The sequence below is a fragment of the Schistocerca serialis genome, chromosome 1 (genome assembly GCF_023864345.2).
Source record: "Schistocerca serialis cubense isolate TAMUIC-IGC-003099 chromosome 1, iqSchSeri2.2, whole genome shotgun sequence".
Lineage (NCBI taxonomy): Eukaryota > Metazoa > Arthropoda > Insecta > Orthoptera > Acrididae > Schistocerca > Schistocerca serialis.
In genome coordinates, this window is record NC_064638.1 from 846712216 (window position 1) to 846728900 (window position 16685).

A 16685-nucleotide genomic window follows, 5' to 3' on the forward strand; every position below is an offset into this window, starting at 1 on the left:
CTAGGCGCTACAGGCTGGAACCGCACGACCGCTACGGCCGCAGGTTCGAATCCTGCCACGGGCATGGATGTGTGTGATGTCCTTAGGTTAATTAGGTTTAAATAGTTCTAAGTTCTAGGGGACTGATGACCTTAGAAGTTAAGTCCCATAGTGCTCAGAGCCATTTGAACCATTTTTTCTGATACACACATTTAATACTTCCGCTTAAGCAGTTCCATTCCACAATAAACATTAATTATATATCAATGAAAAGATAATTTTAATAATCTGCAATGTCTCCAACCCTTGCGAAGTGGAAAATATTAGTCCTGGAGGAAAAATGAAAGGGACTTTTTTGCAGGAAATATGATGCAGTTTAATTTTATACTGGGAAATATCTTCGGTGGAAGCAGCAATTTTCAATGTATTCAAGAAAAACACAAAAAATTATCTTTAAACGCAACCCCAGCCCCACGCTTAAATCCATACCGGTCAGAATTTTCAGTGTGTTTTTCAGTACCCCTCCCCCTACCACTGTAGAACAATTTGCAAATACACGAATTTTTCCCATATTTTGCCTTCGTTGATTGGACTGAAAAAAATTAAATTAAATAAAACGATCTTAAGGCATTTGTTGACCAGTAAGTCCGAGACGGGTTCCGCCGAGTGCAAGACTTATTTCATTCGGCGCCACACTGGACAACTCGCGGTGGATGATGAGGAAGAAATGATGACAAGGTCAACACAACACCCAGACCACAAGCGAAGAAAATCTCTGACCCGCCCGGGAATCGAACACGTGCCCAGTGCATGGGACGCAAGCATTTTACCACCCAAGTAAGAAGGCGGACGACGAATGTACTGCTATAGAATCTACGAACGGACAAAACTAATGGCACCAAACGTCATTGAAAGTAACAGCAAAGAAATTAACAAGTATAATTCCCACTGACTTACCATAATTAAACTCAGAGATTCTAATTCAAATACTAACAATAATTAATACATCACATATAGAGCAACATGTAATAAGGCAAAAAAGATAACGTACGGTACAAAAACCAATACGATACCAATGCTTCCACTTAACAGTAAAAGGATAACATATAGAATTAAAAAATCACCAGCTAAACTAAAATCAGTAAATGTAATGAAGTGGTCACACAAGCTTACGTGAAAAAACAAGACACTTAGAGAATGGGTCCCCAGTGAATCCAACTGCACACACACATGTAGGCGTGTGGCTGACCACTCGGCACTCTGCATTCGACCCACAAGCTCCTGGACAGGGGTCTTTGCACTTCTGCCCGATACAGGCCAGATGGCTGGCACACTCGCTGTTGCTGATGCACTCGGGCCGGCAGTTTGGAGGCGAGCCCTTGAATTCTGGCAGGCATGAACATGATGGGCTGTCTCCAGCTACCTTGCACTGAGCATTTGGACCACATGGTGAAGGCTGGCAAGGGTTCACTGGCTCGCTGACCACAGGGTTCTCAGCTACATGAGGGCAAAACGAATATGTGAGAACATTAACGCGACACATCGGCATAAAATTTACAAGGTACCAACTATGACATCAGTACAAAGCAAAACTTTCGTCAATCTGGTGCTTACGTATGGGCAGACATCTGGAGAACGGATCGCCGGTGTAACGAGGTGGACAGCTACAAATTGGGTTGTGATTGACCACCTCACAACGCGCTCCAATTCCACACGTTCCTGGGCAGGGATTCCTACATTTCTGGTTACTACATGCTTCGTTCTGGCTGCAATCGGAGCTCACGACGCACTCTGGTCTGCACGCCGGAGGACTTCCCAAGTATCCAGGTACACAAGAGCACACTGCCTGGCCATTAATCTCCCGACATTGGCTGTTTGGTCCACATGGAGATGGCCGACATGGTAGTGTAACTGCAGGAGCTGCATAGGAACAAGAGAGCCCTCTGTCAGTCAGATGCATTAGTTAGAAGACATACACAGTACACAGAAGAACTTGAATCGTAGGAGGATGTTCTCTCTCCTCGAGTAACTATTTTATGGAAATAGACCCAGACACTATTCGGACGAGTCACTGGCAAACTAGACTTAGTCCTCAAATTTACGTCGTCAAGAACGAAGGACTCACCCTTATCCTATTCCACATCTCATATTACATGCTAAACGTGAGCGACAAGGTATTGTTAACAGATAACAGAAAGTGGTTCCTCTCCACTACTAGAAACACAAAACAAAAACAGAAAAGCGCTCGACTGTTGGATAGGACTTCTGAATCACCATTTGTTAAGAGTCAAGACCATGGTGACCCCAGAAAGTACTACTTCAAAGGCAGTAAATTGGAAGATGGGCGATTACGTACGTGGTACAGGTCGGCACTGGATGAAAGCGTTTCCAGAGGTGCCTTCCGGACAGGTGCAGATGGGGATGTGATTAACTACATCGCACCGAGCATCCTGTCCACAAGTCCCTGGGCAGGGGTCAGCGCACTTGTTCCTGATGCAAGCTTTCGTCCTGTCACAGTCAGTACTCAACACACACTCTGGCCGGCAACCAGTGTATGGGTCTCCTTGATATTCCGGAAGGCAAGTACAACTGCCATCTCGGCATTCGGCGTTAGGCCCACAAGGCGATGGATTGCATGGGTCTGATTCCACAGGTTCTGAAACTGTAGGAATACCGAGAACACAGTCAGTACCACCGTAAGTTCCAATCTGTTGTTGCTAAGCCGCTATATTTATCACATGGCACAATGACTCTATAAATTACAGATAGCTTACTTGGTGGCTTCGGGAAGCAGTTACTAAACGGGTCTCCAGTGTATCCCTCAGGGCATGTGCAAACTGGGGTGTGATTGATCACACTGCACTGTGCGCCAATGCCACACGACCCTGGACATGGGTCACGACACTTCTCCCTGATACAAGCCCTGTTGCTGGGGCACTCCGAGTTGATGGAGCACTCGGGCCGACAGTTTGGTGGAGCGCCAATGTAGTTTGCCAGGCACGAGCATGAAGGACTGCCACCTGTATCGCGACACTCAGAATATGGCCCACACGGCGATGGGATGCAAGGATTCACAACCACTGGGGCACTCGGCCTCTGAGGTGGAGCTAAAATGAGAAAGGAAACAACGTTCTAGGTCATTCCTGCGCTGTCACCAAGGCTATATTGCAACACACACACCAGAAAAAACTAATGCTCCAGAATCTTACGTGGAATTGGATGGCATCTGGCGAAGGCGTCTCCGGTATATCCTTGTTTGCAGCTGCATATTGGGCTGTGGTTGATCACCTGGCAGCGGGTATTGAGGCCACACGGCCCAGGGCAAGGGTCCACACACTTCTGGTTCACACAGGCTCGATTCTGCGGGCATTCAGAGCTAACCACACACTCCGGTCTGCATCCTGGTGGATTGCCAATGTACGACGGTAGGCACGAGCACACAGCCTGCCCATTCACTTGGCGGCATTGGCTGTTTGGACCACATGGCGATGGGTTGCATGGATCTCCCGGTTCAGCTACCACAGCTGTGCAATACAAGAGCTCGTCAGTCATATAAATACAATCGAAAGAAGACTTGCTTACAAAATAACTCAATCCAGACAGAGAAAAGATTTCAGAGGAAAGAATAATATAGAAGTTGGCTCCTTACGTTCGCTAGCCTGCACCGTGCAGTATCGGAACGGGTCTCCAGTGTATCCTGGCCGGCAAGTGCACGATGGCAGGTGATTGACAACCTGGCAGTCTGCGTTCGGGCCACATGTGCCAGGGCACGGGTCTTGGCACTTGTTACGGATACATGCCTTGTTGGGAGCACAGTCAGTGTTTACCACACATTCTGGCCGGCAGCCTTCGTATGGGTTGCCCACATACTCTGGTAGACAAGTGCAAGATCCGGCGCCATTCTGTTCCCTACACACTGCATTCGAACCACATGGCGACGGAGAGCAGGGCGTCGGTCTTTCCTGCGGCGCGGCCACAGCTGAAATCCACATGTTACATTTACTGTCGGTTACATTTACTCTCTGCACAAACGTGCATTTACAACCACACAAATGGAAAAGAAGTTAAATAGGACTCAATTCTTACGCTGCACAAAGCACTGAGAGAATGGGTCTCCAGTGTATCCAACTGCACACACACATGTAGGCGTGTGGCTGACCACTCGGCACTCTGCATTCGACCCACAAGCTCCTGGACAGGGGTCTTTGCACTTCTGCCCGATACAGGCCAGATGGCTGGCACACTCGCTGTTGCTGATGCACTCGGGCCGGCAGTTTGGAGGCGAGCCCTTGAATTCTGGCAGGCATGAACATGATGGGCTGTCTCCAGCTACCTTGCACTTAGCATTTGGACCACATGGTGAAGGCTGGCAAGGGTTCACTGGCTCGCTGACCACAGGGTTCTCAGCTACATGATGGCAAAACGAATATGTGAGAACATTAACGCGGCACATCGACATAAAATTTACAAGGTACCAACTATGACATCAGTACAAAGCAAAACTTTCGTCAATCTGGTGCTTACGTATGGGCAGACATCTGGAGAACGGATCGCCGGTGTAACGAGGTGGACAGCTACAAATTGGGTTGTGATTGACCACCTCACAACGCGCTCCAATTCCACACGTTCCTGGGCAGGGATTCCTACATTTCTGGTTACTACATGCTTCGTTCTGGCTGCAATCGGAGCTCACGACGCACTCTGGTCTGCACGCCGGAGGACTTCCCAAGTATCCAGGTACACAAGAGCACACTGCCTGGCCATTAATCTCCCGACATTGGCTATTTGGTCCACATGGAGATGGCCGACATGGTAGTGTAACTGCAGGAGCTGCATAGGAACAAGAGAGCCCTCTGTCAGTCAGATGCATTAGTTAGAAGACATACACAGTACACAGAAGAACTTGAATCGTAGGAGGATGTTCTCTCTCCTCGAGTAACTATTTTATGGAAATAGACCCAGACACTATTCGGACGAGTCACTGGCAAACTTGACTTAGTCCTCAAATTTACGTCGTCAAGAACGAAGGACTCACCCTTATCCTATTCCACATCTCATATTACATGCTAAACGTGAGCGACAAGGTATTGTTAACAGATAACAGAAAGTGGTTCCTCTCCACTACTAGAAACACAAAACAAAAACAGAAAAGCGCTCGACTGTTGGATAGGACTTCTGAATCACCATTTGTTAAGAGTCAAGACCATGGTGACCCCAGAAAGTACTACTTCAAAGGCACTAAATTGGAAGATGGGCGATTACGTACGTGGTACTGGTCGGCACTGGATGAAAGCGTTTCCAGAGGTGCCTTCCGGACAGGTGCAGATGGGGATGTGATTAACTACATCGCACCGAGCATCCTGTCCACAAGTCCCTGGGCAGGGGTCAGCGCACTTGTTCCTGATGCAAGCTTTCGTCCTGTCACAGTCAGTACTCAACACACACTCTGGCCGGCAACCAGTGTATGGGTCTCCTTGATATTCCGGAAGGCAAGTACAACTGCCATCTCGGCATTCGGCGTTAGGCCCACAAGGCGATGGATTGCATGGGTCTGATTCCACAGGTTCTGAAACTGTAGGAATACCGAGAACACAGTCAGTACCACTGTAAGTTCCAATCTGTTGTTGCTAAGCCGCTATATTTATCACATGGCACAATGGCTCTATAAATTACAGATAGCTTACTTGGTGGCTTCGGGAAGCAGTTACTAAACGGGTCTCCAGTGTATCCCTCAGGGCATGTGCAAACTGGGGTGTGATTGATCACACTGCACTGTGCGCCAATGCCACACGACCCTGGACATGGGTCACGACACTTCTCCCTGATACAAGCCCTGTTGCTGGGGCACTCCGAGTTGATGGAGCACTCGGGCCGACAGTTTGGTGGAGCGCCAATGTAGTTTGCCAGGCACGAGCATGAAGGACTGCCACCTGTATCGCGACACTCAGAATATGGCCCACACGGCGATGGGATGCAAGGATTCACAACCACTGGGGCACTCGGCCTCTGAGGTGGAGCTAAAATGAGAAAGGAAACAACGTTCTAGGTCATTCCTGCGCTGTCACCAAGGCTATATTGCAACACACACACCAGAAAAACCTAATGCTCCAGAATCTTACGTGGAATTGGATGGCATCTGGCGAAGGGGTCTCCGGTATATCCTTGTTTGCAGCTGCATATTGGGCTGTGGTTGATCACCTGGCAGCGGGTATTGAGGCCACACGGCCCAGGGCAAGGGTCCACACACTTCTGGTTCACACAGGCTCGATTCTGCGGGCATTCAGAGCTAACCACACACTCCGGTCTGCATCCTGGTGGACTGCCAATGTACGACGGTAGGCACGAGCACACAGCCTGCCCATTCACTTGGCGGCATTGGCTGTTTGGACCACATGGCGATGGGTTGCATGGATCTCCCGGTTCAGCTACCACAGCTGTGCAATACAAGAGCTCGTCAGTCATATAAATACAATCGAAAGAAGACTTGCTTACAAAATAACTCAATCCAGACAGAGAAAAGATTTCAGAGGAAAGAATAATATAGAAGTTGGCTCCTTACGTTCGCTAGCCTGCACCGTGCAGTATCGGAACGGGTCTCCAGTGTATCCTGGCCGGCAAGTGCACGATGGCAGGTGATTGACAACCTGGCAGTCTGCGTTCGGGCCACATGTGCCAGGGCACGGGTCTTGGCACTTGTTACGGATACATGCCTTGTTGGGAGCACAGTCAGTGTTTACCACACATTCTGGCCGGCAGCCTTCGTATGGGTTGCCCACATACTCTGGTAGACAAGTGCAAGATCCGGCGCCATTCTGTTCCCTACACACTGCATTCGAACCACATGGCGACGGAGAGCAGGGCGTCGGTCTTTCCTGCGGCGCGGCCACAGCTGAAATCCACATGTTACATTTACTGTCGGTTACATTTACTCTCTGCACAAACGTGCATTTACAACCACACAAATGGAAAAGAAGTTAAATAGGACTCAATTCTTACGCTGCACAAAGCACTGAGAGAATGGGTCTCCAGTGTATCCAACTGCACACACACATGTAGGCGTGTGGCTGACCACTCGGCACTCTGCATTCGACCCACAAGCTCCTGGACAGGGGTCTTTGCACTTCTGCCCGATACAGGCCAGATGGCTGGCACACTCGCTGTTGCTGATGCACTCGGGCCGGCAGTTTGGAGGCGAGCCCTTGAATTCTGGCAGGCATGAACATGATGGGCTGTCTCCAGCTACCTTGCACTGAGCATTTGGACCACATGGTGAAGGCTGGCAAGGGTTCACTGGCTCGCTGACCACAGGGTTCTCAGCTACATGAGGGCAAAACGAATATGTGAGAACATTAACGCGGCACATCGACATAAAATTTACAAGGTACCAACTATGACATCAGTACAAAGCAAAACTTTCGTCAATCTGGTGCTTACGTATGGGCAGACATCTGGAGAACGGATCGCCGGTGTAACGAGGTGGACAGCTACAAATTGGGTTGTGATTGACCACCTCACAACGCGCTCCAATTCCACACGTTCCTGGGCAGGGATTCCTACATTTCTGGTTACTACATGCTTCGTTCTGGCTGCAATCGGAGCTCACGACGCACTCTGGTCTGCACGCCGGAGGACTTCCCAAGTATCCAGGTACACAAGAGCACACTGCCTGGCCATTAATCTCCCGACATTGGCTATTTGGTCCACATGGAGATGGCCGACATGGTAGTGTAACTGCAGGAGCTGCATAGGAACAAGAGAGCCCTTTGTCAGTCAGATGCATTAGTTAGAAGACATACACAGTACACAGAAGAACTTGAATCGTAGGAGGATGTTCTCTCTCCTCGAGTAACTATTTTATGGAAATAGACCCAGACACTATTCGGACGAGTCACTGGCAAACTTGACTTAGTCCTCAAATTTACGTCGTCAAGAACGAAGGACTCACCCTTATCCTATTCCACATCTCATATTACATGCTAAACGTGAGCGACAAGGTATTGTTAACAGATAACAGAAAGTGGTTCCTCTCCACTACTAGAAACACAAAACAAAAACAGAAAAGCGCTCGACTGTTGGATAGGACTTCTGAATCACCATTTGTTAAGAGTCAAGACCATGGTGACCCCAGAAAGTACTACTTCAAAGGCACTAAATTGGAAGATGGGCGATTACGTACGTGGTACTGGTCGGCACTGGATGAAAGCGTTTCCAGAGGTGCCTTCCGGACAGGTGCAGATGGGGATGTGATTAACTACATCGCACCGAGCATCCTGTCCACAAGTCCCTGGGCAGGGGTCAGCGCACTTGTTCCTGATGCAAGCTTTCGTCCTGTCACAGTCAGTACTCAACACACACTCTGGCCGGCAACCAGTGTATGGGTCTCCTTGATATTCCGGAAGGCAAGTACAACTGCCATCTCGGCATTCGGCGTTAGGCCCACAAGGCGATGGATTGCATGGGTCTGATTCCACAGGTTCTGAAACTGTAGGAATACCGAGAACACAGTCAGTACCACCGTAAGTTCCAATCTGTTGTTGCTAAGCCGCTATATTTATCACATGGCACAATGGCTCTATAAATTACAGATAGCTTACTTGGTGGCTTCGGGAAGCAGTTACTAAACGGGTCTCCAGTGTATCCCTCAGGGCATGTGCAAACTGGGGTGTGATTGATCACACTGCACTGTGCGCCAATGCCACACGACCCTGGACATGGGTCACGACACTTCTCCCTGATACAAGCCCTGTTGCTGGGGCACTCCGAGTTGATGGAGCACTCGGGCCGACAGTTTGGTGGAGCGCCAATGTAGTTTGCCAGGCACGAGCATGAAGGACTGCCACCTGTATCGCGACACTCAGAATATGGCCCACACGGCGATGGGATGCAAGGATTCACAACCACTGGGGCACTCGGCCTCTGAGGTGGAGCTAAAATGAGAAAGGAAACAACGTTCTAGGTCATTCCTGCGCTGTCACCAAGGCTATATTGCAACACACACACCAGAAAAACCTAATGCTCCAGAATCTTACGTGGAATTGGATGGCATCTGGCGAAGGGGTCTCCGGTATATCCTTGTTTGCAGCTGCATATTGGGCTGTGGTTGATCACCTGGCAGCGGGTATTGAGGCCACACGGCCCAGGGCAAGGGTCCACACACTTCTGGTTCACACAGGCTCGATTCTGCGGGCATTCAGAGCTAACCACACACTCCGGTCTGCATCCTGGTGGACTGCCAATGTACGACGGTAGGCACGAGCACACAGCCTGCCCATTCACTTGGCGGCATTGGCTGTTTGGACCACATGGCGATGGGTTGCATGGATCTCCCGGTTCAGCTACCACAGCTGTGCAATACAAGAGCTCGTCAGTCATATAAATACAATCGAAAGAAGACTTGCTTACAAAATAACTCAATCCAGACAGAGAAAAGATTTCAGAGGAAAGAATAATATAGAAGTTGGCTCCTTACGTTCGCTAGCCTGCACCGTGCAGTATCGGAACGGGTCTCCAGTGTATCCTGGCCGGCAAGTGCACGATGGCAGGTGATTGACAACCTGGCAGTCTGCGTTCGGGCCACATGTGCCAGGGCACGGGTCTTGGCACTTGTTACGGATACATGCCTTGTTGGGAGCACAGTCAGTGTTTACCACACATTCTGGCCGGCAGCCTTCGTATGGGTTGCCCACATACTCTGGTAGACAAGTGCAAGATCCGGCGCCATTCTGTTCCCTACACACTGCATTCGAACCACATGGCGACGGAGAGCAGGGCGTCGGTCTTTCCTGCGGCGCGGCCACAGCTGAAATCCACATGTTACATTTACTGTCGGTTACATTTACTCTCTGCACAAACGTGCATTTACAACCACACAAATGGAAAAGAAGTTAAATAGGACTCAATTCTTACGCTGCACAAAGCACTGAGAGAATGGGTCTCCAGTGTATCCAACTGCACACACACATGTAGGCGTGTGGCTGACCACTCGGCACTCTGCATTCGACCCACAAGCTCCTGGACAGGGGTCTTTGCACTTCTGCCCGATACAGGCCAGATGGCTGGCACACTCGCTGTTGCTGATGCACTCGGGCCGGCAGTTTGGAGGCGAGCCCTTGAATTCTGGCAGGCATGAACATGATGGGCTGTCTCCAGCTACCTTGCACTGAGCATTTGGACCACATGGTGAAGGCTGGCAAGGGTTCACTGGCTCGCTGACCACAGGGTTCTCAGCTACATGAGGGCAAAACGAATATGTGAGAACATTAACGCGGCACATCGACATAAAATTTACAAGGTACCAACTATGACATCAGTACAAAGCAAAACTTTCGTCAATCTGGTGCTTACGTATGGGCAGACATCTGGAGAACGGATCGCCGGTGTAACGAGGTGGACAGCTACAAATTGGGTTGTGATTGACCACCTCACAACGCGCTCCAATTCCACACGTTCCTGGGCAGGGATTCCTACATTTCTGGTTACTACATGCTTCGTTCTGGCTGCAATCGGAGCTCACGACGCACTCTGGTCTGCACGCCGGAGGACTTCCCAAGTATCCAGGTACACAAGAGCACACTGCCTGGCCATTAATCTCCCGACATTGGCTATTTGGTCCACATGGAGATGGCCGACATGGTAGTGTAACTGCAGGAGCTGCATAGGAACAAGAGAGCCCTCTGTCAGTCAGATGCATTAGTTAGAAGACATACACAGTACACAGAAGAACTTGAATCGTAGGAGGATGTTCTCTCTCCTCGAGTAACTATTTTATGGAAATAGACCCAGACACTATTCGGACGAGTCACTGGCAAACTTGACTTAGTCCTCAAATTTACGTCGTCAAGAACGAAGGACTCACCCTTATCCTATTCCACATCTCATATTACATGCTAAACGTGAGCGACAAGGTATTGTTAACAGATAACAGAAAGTGGTTTCTCTCCACTACTAGAAACACAAAACAAAAACAGAAAAGCGCTCGACTGTTGGATAGGACTTCTGAATCACCATTTGTTAAGAGTCAAGACCATGGTGACCCCAGAAAGTACTACTTCAAAGGCACTAAATTGGAAGATGGGCGATTACGTACGTGGTACTGGTCGGCACTGGATGAAAGCGTTTCCAGAGGTGCCTTCCGGACAGGTGCAGATGGGGATGTGATTAACTACATCGCACCGAGCATCCTGTCCACAAGTCCCTGGGCAGGGGTCAGCGCACTTGTTCCTGATGCAAGCTTTCGTCCTGTCACAGTCAGTACTCAACACACACTCTGGCCGGCAACCAGTGTATGGGTCTCCTTGATATTCCGGAAGGCAAGTACAACTGCCATCTCGGCATTCGGCGTTAGGCCCACAAGGCGATGGATTGCATGGGTCTGATTCCACAGGTTCTGAAACTGTAGGAATACCGAGAACACAGTCAGTACCACTGTAAGTTCCAATCTGTTGTTGCTAAGCCGCTATATTTATCACATGGCACAATGGCTCTATAAATTACAGATAGCTTACTTGGTGGCTTCGGGAAGCAGTTACTAAACGGGTCTCCAGTGTATCCCTCAGGGCATGTGCAAACTGGGGTGTGATTGATCACACTGCACTGTGCGCCAATGCCACACGACCCTGGACATGGGTCACGACACTTCTCCCTGATACAAGCCCTGTTGCTGGGGCACTCCGAGTTGATGGAGCACTCGGGCCGACAGTTTGGTGGAGCGCCAATGTAGTTTGCCAGGCACGAGCATGAAGGACTGCCACCTGTATCGCGACACTCAGAATATGGCCCACACGGCGATGGGATGCAAGGATTCACAACCACTGGGGCACTCGGCCTCTGAGGTGGAGCTAAAATGAGAAAGGAAACAACGTTCTAGGTCATTCCTGCGCTGTCACCAAGGCTATATTGCAACACACACACCAGAAAAACCTAATGCTCCAGAATCTTACGTGGAATTGGATGGCATCTGGCGAAGGCGTCTCCGGTATATCCTTGTTTGCAGCTGCATATTGGGCTGTGGTTGATCACCTGGCAGCGGGTATTGAGGCCACACGGCCCAGGGCAAGGGTCCACACACTTCTGGTTCACACAGGCTCGATTCTGCGGGCATTCAGAGCTAACCACACACTCCGGTCTGCATCCTGGTGGACTGCCAATGTACGACGGTAGGCACGAGCACACAGCCTGCCCATTCACTTGGCGGCATTGGCTGTTTGGACCACATGGCGATGGGTTGCATGGATCTCCCGGTTCAGCTACCACAGCTGTGCAATACAAGAGCTCGTCAGTCATATAAATACAATCGAAAGAAGACTTGCTTACAAAATAACTCAATCCAGACAGAGAAAAGATTTCAGAGGAAAGAATAATATAGAAGTTGGCTCCTTACGTTCGCTAGCCTGCACCGTGCAGTATCGGAACGGGTCTCCAGTGTATCCTGGCCGGCAAGTGCACGATGGCAGGTGATTGACAACCTGGCAGTCTGCGTTCGGGCCACATGTGCCAGGGCACGGGTCTTGGCACTTGTTACGGATACATGCCTTGTTGGGAGCACAGTCAGTGTTTACCACACATTCTGGCCGGCAGCCTTCGTATGGGTTGCCCACATACTCTGGTAGACAAGTGCAAGATCCGGCGCCATTCTGTTCCCTACACACTGCATTCGAACCACATGGCGACGGAGAGCAGGGCGTCGGTCTTTCCTGCGGCGCGGCCACAGCTGAAATCCACATGTTACATTTACTGTCGGTTACATTTACTCTCTGCACAAACGTGCATTTACAACCACACAAATGGAAAAGAAGTTAAATAGGACTCAATTCTTACGCTGCACAAAGCACTGAGAGAATGGGTCTCCAGTGTATCCAACTGCACACACACATGTAGGCGTGTGGCTGACCACTCGGCACTCTGCATTCGACCCACAAGCTCCTGGACAGGGGTCTTTGCACTTCTGCCCGATACAGGCCAGATGGCTGGCACACTCGCTGTTGCTGATGCACTCGGGCCGGCAGTTTGGAGGCGAGCCCTTGAATTCTGGCAGGCATGAACATGATGGGCTGTCTCCAGCTACCTTGCACTGAGCATTTGGACCACATGGTGAAGGCTGGCAAGGGTTCACTGGCTCGCTGACCACAGGGTTCTCAGCTACATGAGGGCAAAACGAATATGTGAGAACATTAACGCGGCACATCGACATAAAATTTACAAGGTACCAACTATGACATCAGTACAAAGCAAAACTTTCGTCAATCTGGTGCTTACGTATGGGCAGACATCTGGAGAACGGATCGCCGGTGTAACGAGGTGGACAGCTACAAATTGGGTTGTGATTGACCACCTCACAACGCGCTCCAATTCCACACGTTCCTGGGCAGGGATTCCTACATTTCTGGTTACTACATGCTTCGTTCTGGCTGCAATCGGAGCTCACGACGCACTCTGGTCTGCACGCCGGAGGACTTCCCAAGTATCCAGGTACACAAGAGCACACTGCCTGGCCATTAATCTCCCGACATTGGCTATTTGGTCCACATGGAGATGGCCGACATGGTAGTGTAACTGCAGGAGCTGCATAGGAACAAGAGAGCCCTTTGTCAGTCAGATGCATTAGTTAGAAGACATACACAGTACACAGAAGAACTTGAATCGTAGGAGGATGTTCTCTCTCCTCGAGTAACTATTTTATGGAAATAGACCCAGACACTATTCGGACGAGTCACTGGCAAACTTGACTTAGTCCTCAAATTTACGTCGTCAAGAACGAAGGACTCACCCTTATCCTATTCCACATCTCATATTACATGCTAAACGTGAGCGACAAGGTATTGTTAACAGATAACAGAAAGTGGTTCCTCTCCACTACTAGAAACACAAAACAAAAACAGAAAAGCGCTCGACTGTTGGATAGGACTTCTGAATCACCATTTGTTAAGAGTCAAGACCATGGTGACCCCAGAAAGTACTACTTCAAAGGCACTAAATTGGAAGATGGGCGATTACGTACGTGGTACTGGTCGGCACTGGATGAAAGCGTTTCCAGAGGTGCCTTCCGGACAGGTGCAGATGGGGATGTGATTAACTACATCGCACCGAGCATCCTGTCCACAAGTCCCTGGGCAGGGGTCAGCGCACTTGTTCCTGATGCAAGCTTTCGTCCTGTCACAGTCAGTACTCAACACACACTCTGGCCGGCAACCAGTGTATGGGTCTCCTTGATATTCCGGAAGGCAAGTACAACTGCCATCTCGGCATTCGGCGTTAGGCCCACAAGGCGATGGATTGCATGGGTCTGATTCCACAGGTTCTGAAACTGTAGGAATACCGAGAACACAGTCAGTACCACTGTAAGTTCCAATCTGTTGTTGCTAAGCCGCTATATTTATCACATGGCACAATGGCTCTATAAATTACAGATAGCTTACTTGGTGGCTTCGGGAAGCAGTTACTAAACGGGTCTCCAGTGTATCCCTCAGGGCATGTGCAAACTGGGGTGTGATTGATCACACTGCACTGTGCGCCAATGCCACACGACCCTGGACATGGGTCACGACACTTCTCCCTGATACAAGCCCTGTTGCTGGGGCACTCCGAGTTGATGGAGCACTCGGGCCGACAGTTTGGTGGAGCGCCAATGTAGTTTGCCAGGCACGAGCATGAAGGACTGCCACCTGTATCGCGACACTCAGAATATGGCCCACACGGCGATGGGATGCAAGGATTCACAACCACTGGGGCACTCGGCCTCTGAGGTGGAGCTAAAATGAGAAAGGAAACAACGTTCTAGGTCATTCCTGCGCTGTCACCAAGGCTATATTGCAACACACACACCAGAAAAACCTAATGCTCCAGAATCTTACGTGGAATTGGATGGCATCTGGCGAAGGCGTCTCCGGTATATCCTTGTTTGCAGCTGCATATTGGGCTGTGGTTGATCACCTGGCAGCGGGTATTGAGGCCACACGGCCCAGGGCAAGGGTCCACACACTTCTGGTTCACACAGGCTCGATTCTGCGGGCATTCAGAGCTAACCACACACTCCGGTCTGCATCCTGGTGGACTGCCAATGTACGACGGTAGGCACGAGCACACAGCCTGCCCATTCACTTGGCGGCATTGGCTGTTTGGACCACATGGCGATGGGTTGCATGGATCTCCCGGTTCAGCTACCACAGCTGTGCAATACAAGAGCTCGTCAGTCATATAAATACAATCGAAAGAAGACTTGCTTACAAAATAACTCAATCCAGACAGAGAAAAGATTTCAGAGGAAAGAATAATATAGAAGTTGGCTCCTTACGTTCGCTAGCCTGCACCGTGCAGTATCGGAACGGGTCTCCAGTGTATCCTGGCCGGCAAGTGCACGATGGCAGGTGATTGACAACCTGGCAGTCTGCGTTCGGGCCACATGTGCCAGGGCACGGGTCTTGGCACTTGTTACGGATACATGCCTTGTTGGGAGCACAGTCAGTGTTTACCACACATTCTGGCCGGCAGCCTTCGTATGGGTTGCCCACATACTCTGGTAGACAAGTGCAAGATCCGGCGCCATTCTGTTCCCTACACACTGCATTCGAACCACATGGCGACGGAGAGCAGGGCGTCGGTCTTTCCTGCGGCGCGGCCACAGCTGAAATCCACATGTTACATTTACTGTCGGTTACATTTACTCTCTGCACAAACGTGCATTTACAACCACACAAATGGAAAAGAAGTTAAATAGGACTCAATTCTTACGCTGCACAAAGCACTGAGAGAATGGGTCTCCAGTGTATCCAACTGCACACACACATGTAGGCGTGTGGCTGACCACTCGGCACTCTGCATTCGACCCACAAGCTCCTGGACAGGGGTCTTTGCACTTCTGCCCGATACAGGCCAGATGGCTGGCACACTCGCTGTTGCTGATGCACTCGGGCCGGCAGTTTGGAGGCGAGCCCTTGAATTCTGGCAGGCATGAACATGATGGGCTGTCTCCAGCTACCTTGCACTGAGCATTTGGACCACATGGTGAAGGCTGGCAAGGGTTCACTGGCTCGCTGACCACAGGGTTCTCAGCTACATGAGGGCAAAACGAATATGTGAGAACATTAACGCGGCACATCGACATAAAATTTACAAGGTACCAACTATGACATCAGTACAAAGCAAAACTTTCGTCAATCTGGTGCTTACGTATGGGCAGACATCTGGAGAACGGATCGCCGGTGTAACGAGGTGGACAGCTACAAATTGGGTTGTGATTGACCACCTCACAACGCGCTCCAATTCCACACGTTCCTGGGCAGGGATTCCTACATTTCTGGTTACTACATGCTTCGTTCTGGCTGCAATCGGAGCTCACGACGCACTCTGGTCTGCACGCCGGAGGACTTCCCAAGTATCCAGGTACACAAGAGCACACTGCCTGGCCATTAATCTCCCGACATTGGCTATTTGGTCCACATGGAGATGGCCGACATGGTAGTGTAACTGCAGGAGCTGCATAGGAACAAGAGAGCCCTTTGTCAGTCAGATGCATTAGTTAGAAGACATACACAGTACACAGAAGAACTTGAATCGTAGGAGGATGTTCTCTCTCCTCGAGTAACTATTTTATGGAAATAGACCCAGACACTATTCGGACGAGTCACTGGCAAACTTGACTTAGTCCTCAAATTTACGTCGTCAAGAACGAAGGACTCACCCTTATCCTATTCCACATCTCATATTACATG

General features: G+C 50.0%; 1 protein-coding gene across 1 annotated transcript in view; it reads right to left on the reverse strand.

Moving 5' to 3' along the window:
* Window positions 1–16685, reverse strand: part of LOC126439847 (uncharacterized) — a 604845-nt gene that overhangs the window by 100525 nt on the left and 487635 nt on the right. The window contains 30 exon segments of the mRNA XM_050090598.1: window positions 2528–2641; window positions 2754–3086; window positions 3189–3519; window positions 3645–3958; window positions 4066–4386; window positions 4504–4809; window positions 5246–5551; window positions 5664–5996; window positions 6099–6404; window positions 6539–6868; window positions 6976–7296; window positions 7414–7719; window positions 8156–8461; window positions 8574–8906; window positions 9009–9323; window positions 9449–9778; window positions 9886–10206; window positions 10324–10629; window positions 11066–11371; window positions 11484–11816; window positions 11919–12233; window positions 12359–12688; window positions 12796–13116; window positions 13234–13539; window positions 13976–14281; window positions 14394–14726; window positions 14829–15143; window positions 15269–15598; window positions 15706–16026; window positions 16144–16449. Of these exon segments, the coding sequence (XP_049946555.1) occupies window positions 2528–2641; window positions 2754–3086; window positions 3189–3519; window positions 3645–3958; window positions 4066–4386; window positions 4504–4809; window positions 5246–5551; window positions 5664–5996; window positions 6099–6404; window positions 6539–6868; window positions 6976–7296; window positions 7414–7719; window positions 8156–8461; window positions 8574–8906; window positions 9009–9323; window positions 9449–9778; window positions 9886–10206; window positions 10324–10629; window positions 11066–11371; window positions 11484–11816; window positions 11919–12233; window positions 12359–12688; window positions 12796–13116; window positions 13234–13539; window positions 13976–14281; window positions 14394–14726; window positions 14829–15143; window positions 15269–15598; window positions 15706–16026; window positions 16144–16449 (9354 nt within the window).